The sequence below is a fragment of the Lepidochelys olivacea genome, assembly GCF_965140295.1.
Source record: "Lepidochelys olivacea isolate rLepOli2 genome assembly, chromosome: 4".
Classification (NCBI taxonomy): domain Eukaryota; kingdom Metazoa; phylum Chordata; order Testudines; family Cheloniidae; genus Lepidochelys; species Lepidochelys olivacea.
Window position 1 is genome coordinate 97,026,097 of NC_140414.1, and position 6,888 is coordinate 97,032,984.

Here is a 6,888-nt window from a genome sequence, read left to right on the forward strand (position 1 = left end):
AAAGCAGCAGGGCTCATTTAAAATCAGTCCTGACTGAGAAGCAGGCAACTGTGACCTTAAAGGACCACATGCCTCTTAGACTGCACTGCCAGCTGTCAGCTCCTGAACGCAGCTGCCAGCGGGGAGAAAAGGATGGGCCCATATTTTAAAAATGTTTATAAACATCCCTTTGTTGTTTTCCTCCTTTTATCAATTATGTTCATTCAGACCCTTAGGAAATGGTATTTCCTGCAGCATATTCCATCTTACCTGTACCCTTGCATGCCGTTCACAGACATAACTCCTCCCTCATGCTGTAAGAACAGACCCACGTCTGCTGTCCAGAACAGCAGAGACGACACTAGGCTGCTGCCATCCTGTCACAAGACAATCCTAGCTGATGCTGCATCTGCAAGTCGTTACTTCCCAATGAAATAATGCTTTCATGATTCTTAGGGAGATCTCTGAGTGGGATAGCAATTAACTCATGACACTATCACATGATTTCCAGTGACTGCCTGAGCGTCTGCTATATCTAATATATTTGTGTTACTAGTCTGTGGGTATGGTACAGGGGAATTCAGTACATTAATTCTATTCCATACCCAACTTTGGGCCCCTTTCTTCTCTTCCTGTATAAAGAGGTGCAGGAAAGGAATTCTTGATTAATTATAAGTTGATTTGGGGAACTGCATTGACTTGTGAGATTTAGGGAGTTGTGTTGGCATTGCAGCACCCTACGTGGAGCTGGTGGGGCCTTATTTTGTTGCATAGGATATGGAGATAAGGGAATTCCTGATCCACTGCAAGAATCCCCCAACAGGTGGCTGGGGTGTGCGTCTGTGCCTCTCTGGGTCTCCTGGCCCATCAGTGACAGCACAGCTGGCTTAGTGGCTGTGCTGCTTCTGGCCAGTGGCAGCAGTCTGTGACCCCTCCAGTGGAGGGCACAGTGAAGATGGAGATTTTTCTCAGAAACAAATCTCCCTCTCTTGACAAATGTCTCTTTTGGCTGTGTAGAAAGGGGAACATGCTATCTGGAGCCCCTAATCCCTGACTCCTCTCCTCTGTGGCCTTTTCACCCCAAGACAGATGAGCTCTGGGGTGGTTAAATCAAGATTGGAGAGAGCAGGCTGCATAGCTGCCTTTCCCTTTCACACATCCCCTCCCTGCCCCTGCAAAAGGAGATCCTGAGCCTTTAGGCCTTCAAGTCTCCTCTGATTTTTGACAGTGAGTGTAACTGACCAAGGAACAATGTACCAAGGGTCGTGGTGGATTCTCCATCACTGAGAATTTTTAAATCAAGATTGGATATTTTTCTAGTAGATCTGTTCTAGGAATTATTTTGGGGAAGGTCTATGGCGTGTGCAATACAGGAGGTCAGACTAGACGATCACAATGTTCCCCTCTGGTCCTGAAATCTGTGAATCTAGGGTGCACCAGCAGGGTCTACCTGGACCAATTATTGCGCAATATGTTAGTGTTCTTTAGAAATCACACCCTGGTAGTGCACATCACCCACCATGTAGACATACCCTCAGTCATACACATGCCCCTGGCACCATTTAGCTGAGGGTATACAAACAGCCTTATTCTTTCTGAAAGGGTGCACAAGGAGGGAGGTGGTTCTGTTCCCCTTTTCCCCACAACACTGGTGCTGTGGTGCACTCCTGCTGGTTAGCTAGAATCTAGTCTTTGCTTTTCCAATGTGGCACCTATGATTCAATAGTCTGAAGAACTCCAGAGGAGCTCATACAGCCAGCGGGACTGATTATGTGCAGGCCCCACAGAGTTTTGCTGTGGTCCACTGTCTGTAACTCGCTGTGGTAGTGTTGTTTGCCTTTTGTCAGGAACATGTGAGTATTGGTCTGGATTTGTCTCAGTATTTACCAGATATTTCTCAGTACATACCCTGTATTTTTTTCATGATATTCTTTCATACTTCACTCTCTTTAAAATTAGGCTTTGCAGGCCATGTGGGCTTAAATATTTTTTAAAATCAGACCTTAATGCAGGGATTAAGCGTGCCAGCCCAGAATCTTGTAATGCGGTATGTGCTTTTGCTTAGATCTAATGGACATCTTCTTGGCCATGCTTTCAAGTCAAAGCAATTTCCTTTGGATGTGTGGCTTGGTGAATCTTACACCTGGCTTTGTCAGTGGGGATTGTTAAATTAAATGTGGCTAATAGAGAAATTGCTAATTAATGTAACCTGGTGTTATTAATGTGAAGTTTATGGGGTGGATAATTCATCCTTGGGAGAGGTGGATTTTTGTTAACATCACTGATCCCTCTTTTAACTCTCTGAGAGAGCCAGTTTTGTCCCGGTTAACTATATAGCACGGATGTAAATGTGTGCTGGGTTTTGCCTTCAAGTCTCCAATGTATTCAGTGCCAAGAATAAACTGCAGACTCCAGTATTATTTGTTATTGTATAATGACTCAGGAATCCCTTTTGGCCAAGTCACTGCCCTCATGACATCCTGCCTCCATCTGTAAAGAGCAGAAAAGAAGCTTTCTTTTAAGCAGATGCCAATGGTAAACAGAAGGACAGGCAGCAGAGCAGTGATGAAGTAGCAACACAATCTGTATTGAATACATCCTCTTTGGTGCGTATTGGGAGTGTATTTTGCATACAGTGTGGTGTATGATTGGTCATGGACAGGGTTCTTAGTAAGAGATCCTCCCATGTCTGAGGAGCAAGGCAATGTAAAGCCCGAGTTGCTGCTGATGCTGCCTGATCTTGAATAGAAAAGATGTCAGAAACACTCCTGTACTACAGAGGGATCTGTTAAACAGGATTTGTAATATATAAATAGAGCCAGATTCTGCTCCTTTGAAGTCATTGGGAGTTTTGCCATTGACTTCAATGCAGTTGCAGTATGAGACACTAAAATAGCACTGGTTTTAATTGTAACTATTTCTTCTACTCCTATTGATTGTTTATAACAAGTTGTCCAGTCCTTAAAGACGGAGCCATTGCTCTTGCTGCTCACGCACATAACGTTCTGTAGCTGTGTGAGTGGGTTAGCCTGCAGGTAATATATATTTTCCAAGCAGCTACAGCTGTGTCCGTTGCCTGTGAGCCACGCGTCATGACTTTGAGGTTGTGATAATTTGCTGTAAATATTTATTTTACAGTAAACTTAAGAAAAGGGGACAAGCTGTGTGTTTTCCCCGTCATGGCCTCCAAGGTCATTTCACAATGATGGAGAAGGGTAGTTGTTTAGAAGAGAATGTATTGAAATGCATTAATTAATAAACATTGCCTTTTAACTGGGTAACTCATTAGCAGCAATACCTCCAAGAGAGCGCTCCCTGTGTCTGTTAAGAAGGCTTTAACTTCCCTTTGATCACCCTCTTCCCCTCCTTTGAGAATTCACAGTGCTTCTCTCTGAGCACTTTGAAGATTCCTTGCAGCCCCCTATGTTTTAAAGGGAAGCTGACTGTTGGATTGCGCGTACATGTGTGTACGCACGCAGTAAAGCAGCTCTTCCGTCATTTTCCATTGAGAAGTAACCTACGCCAATTTGTTTCTCAACATACCTCTAAAATGCAGACCGTGTCTGTGCTGGTTCCTCAGAAATATGGCAGAGACAGCCTCTGTTTCTCAGTCACTCTCTTGATATCTGAGACAGAGTGGACGCAGAATAGCTAACAAGCATGCCCTGAATCCAGAGCGTATCATTTTGAGACGTTGTTGCAAAATCAAAACCCTGCCCTTTTTTGGAAAATTAGCATTCCTCTCCTCCCCTACCCCCAAAAAGGGATAATCTCAGTTAAATCAACCCATTCTCAAAGTGAAAGGGGCAATTTTTTGCATGTACATGGGTAAAGCAAAGCAAAATTGGGTTTATTTTTGAGCAAAGGTGGAGTTATAACAATTTTACACATTCATGTAAAATATTAATTTTGAAAAAATAAGACAACATTTTGCACGAATGAAACTACCCGAAATAGAACAATGAACATTTTTTGTGAAAATCCTTGTGGGGAAAATGTGGATGATTTCACACAGCTGTGTTGTAGAGCCTTTGGAAGTGTTCAGTTGCTCTCGAACCACATTATCAAGTCGTCTTACAGAGGTTCTGACTCTCTGTGTTCCATCTCAGGCCAGGGGTTACGTGGTATGCAGCATCCATAACAGTGCTACCTTTGCAATTCCTATCCCTACGACATAAGAAGGAACCCATTTAGATGGAGTTTAGTGACTTTATTATCTGAAGTGTTATGGAATGTCAGCGTTTTGATATATTCTGCTTATTTTCTGAAGTGTCTAGAAGTCCTTTGCTAGATGGGCAGCTGATAAATGCAGCTTGTGTGTTTAATCGCAGAACTCTTGAGATGGAATTATAGTCTCATCATTCTAAATATGTCTTTAAAAATAAAATGCTATAAACATATACATACTCAAGCCCACTAATCATTCATCAGCAGATTTCCCAGTGCAATTGTTCCCTTTTCCTACTTTCCCACTTCTGTCTTTCCTTGAAGTTTACTCTAGCCATTGCCAGAAGAGCCAGACATTTGATTGTTCTTCTCTCTATGCCATTGACTCAGAACTTGAAATAGGATTTCGTGGTTGAATCTGAGATTTCAGGGATGGGATTATTACAGCCCTGAATGAGACTGATCCATCTTTTTGCATATCACAGATGTGATGTCACACTCCTGAATGATGAGATCTTTTTTAACGTGTCATAAAGAATAGTTAGCCCTGCAGCACATGTATTATATTTCTGTATTGAAACTTGAAAGTAGTGTGCCAGTTCTTCTTAGGGTAACCAGACAGCAGGTGTGAAAAATTGGGACAGGGTTGGGGTGATAGGAGCCTATATAAGAGAGAGAGAGAGCCAATAATTGGGACTGTCCCTATAAAATCGGGACATCTGGTCACCCTAGTTCTGCTCTAGAGGCTGGAATATTCAGAAAGTAATTGCAGGAACATAGCAGATGAATTAATTAGGGAAATTAAAGTTATTCAGTAAAGTTTAAATCCAGATTTTTTGGAGAAAAATCCCCATCCATTTTATAAATTATTTGGTAGGGATTGGGGTGCTTTGGAAAAAAACACTCACACATTCAGGTCACAAGCTGAGGAGGGAACTGGATCTGAATATTAGAAAGGCTCTCCCTGCCAGTATTACGTTTTAGAACCTAAGTTACCTTTTGATTCTTCAGTATCTGATGGTGTGTGTTGATTTGTCTGACCCTTATTCACAAAGTATAAACAAACTGAGCACTCTTGACTAACAAAGGGGCTAGCTTTTCCTATTGGGAGAAAAAAGATGAATCTCCTCATAGTTTGGATATGGCCATCACACAGAAGCAACCTTTTAAAATCAGCAATAAATGAATCACCCCAGAGACCCTTGGCACTTATTCTATAAAAGTCCTTGTTATTCTCCCTAGTTGAATACACATCCTTCTAGCCAGTTTCTCCTGGAGATTTTCATAGAGCCAGAGATGGAAAAGAATTATTATGTCATATAGTCCATCTCCTATAGGTTTGTTCCTTATAGTCCATATATTGTTTCTTCTTTGTTAAATATGTATGACAAAGTTTTCAAATTTGGATGCCTAAAGTTAAGCATCTGAATCTAAATCTAGGCACCTAAATAAGTGGCCTGATTTTCAGAGGTGCTGAACACCCAAACTTTTTACTAGTGTATAATCTCTGGTTGCTTTCTAACTGAAAACTCAGGCCACTTTATTTGTGTCCAGGTGCCCTGATTCTGCTCTCATTAAGGTAAATGACAAAACCATCACTGACTTTAATGGGAGCAGTACTGAATCCCAAATATGGATTTAGTGATTGACTTACTCATCCCAGTTTGGAGTGCTTTGGTCATAGCTGTGACCCTGCAGAATCCCAAGCAGTAGGATAGGCATATTTACTGTCCACACAAGTGTTGTGCGGCTCAGGGGTTGTAAAATGCTTTGAGATCCTCTGAGTAGTCATCATACGACTGCATATTAATTCCCGTTTGATTACTGCAAGTGATGAAGCTATCAGAAAGCTGTATGTGTACACTGCATTTATCCTTGATATTTGGCCTCCACAGAACACCCTTCACGCTGTCACCTGCCATGAGAAGGTGGTGTCTGTCCGGAAGGATCACACAGAGTCACTGGGAATGACTGTGGCAGGCGGAGCATCTCACATGGAATGGGATTTGCCTATCTACGTGATAAGCGTTGAACCCGGAGGAGTCATCAGCAGAGATGGCAGAATGAAAACAGGTAAAGCTAATGGGGTTGGAGGCCTGCTTGAATAGAAAGCTCCCTTTTGACGAACTGAAAGGTCACAAAGGGGTGCCACAGGGGTGTTTCTGTAGACACTTTGATATCTCTCAGAGATGAGAGAGAAACTAGCCTGAAAGAGTTTTTAAAAGAAGGCAAACGCCTTAGCTGAGCATGTGCCTCTGAGACCTACGGCTGGAGGGACCCTCCACCTCTGGAGCCCTTGGTTCTCTAAGCTACCTCTGCAGTGCTGTCCCCCTACCCTCCTCTCAGAGCCTGTGGTCGCTCTCTATGTGGTTCTGCGTGTGCACTGAGGCAGTAAAAGTGGGCAGTGTGGGGTTGAGTGGTAATGTAATGTAAATCATCCCACCACCCTCAAAGACCTGCTGAAGTTAATAAAAAAAAAAACAGCCTGAGGGTGTATAGTATAGCCTCTTCTACTGAGCCTCCATGCCCCCCAGTCTTTTCTGTGGTTAGGGAGAATCTCTCCCCAACCAGATGATGTGGTGGGACCTTAGCAAAGGGATCTTTGCAGAGATTTTCTTTTCACTATCAATTCCTATGGGTTTTACCATGAGGAGAGGGTGAATGGGCCTATATTATTTATTACATACCAAAAAAATTAAAAGAACGTTAAGGCTTTAAAGTCAAGCATGCAAAGTTAGGACA

The 6,888-nt window shown here is 42.7% G+C and overlaps 1 protein-coding gene across 2 annotated transcripts in view; it reads left to right on the forward strand.

Annotated features, from left to right (window-relative positions):
* LNX1 (ligand of numb-protein X 1) overlaps positions 1-6,888 on the forward strand; it is a 125,301-nt gene that overhangs the window by 104,066 nt on the left and 14,347 nt on the right. For both annotated transcript variants that reach the window (XM_084625833.1, XM_084625834.1), the window contains one exon: positions 6,042-6,219. In XM_084625833.1, coding sequence (XP_084481959.1) covers positions 6,042-6,219 — 178 coding nt within the window. The remainder of the gene's footprint in view (positions 1-6,041; positions 6,220-6,888) is intronic.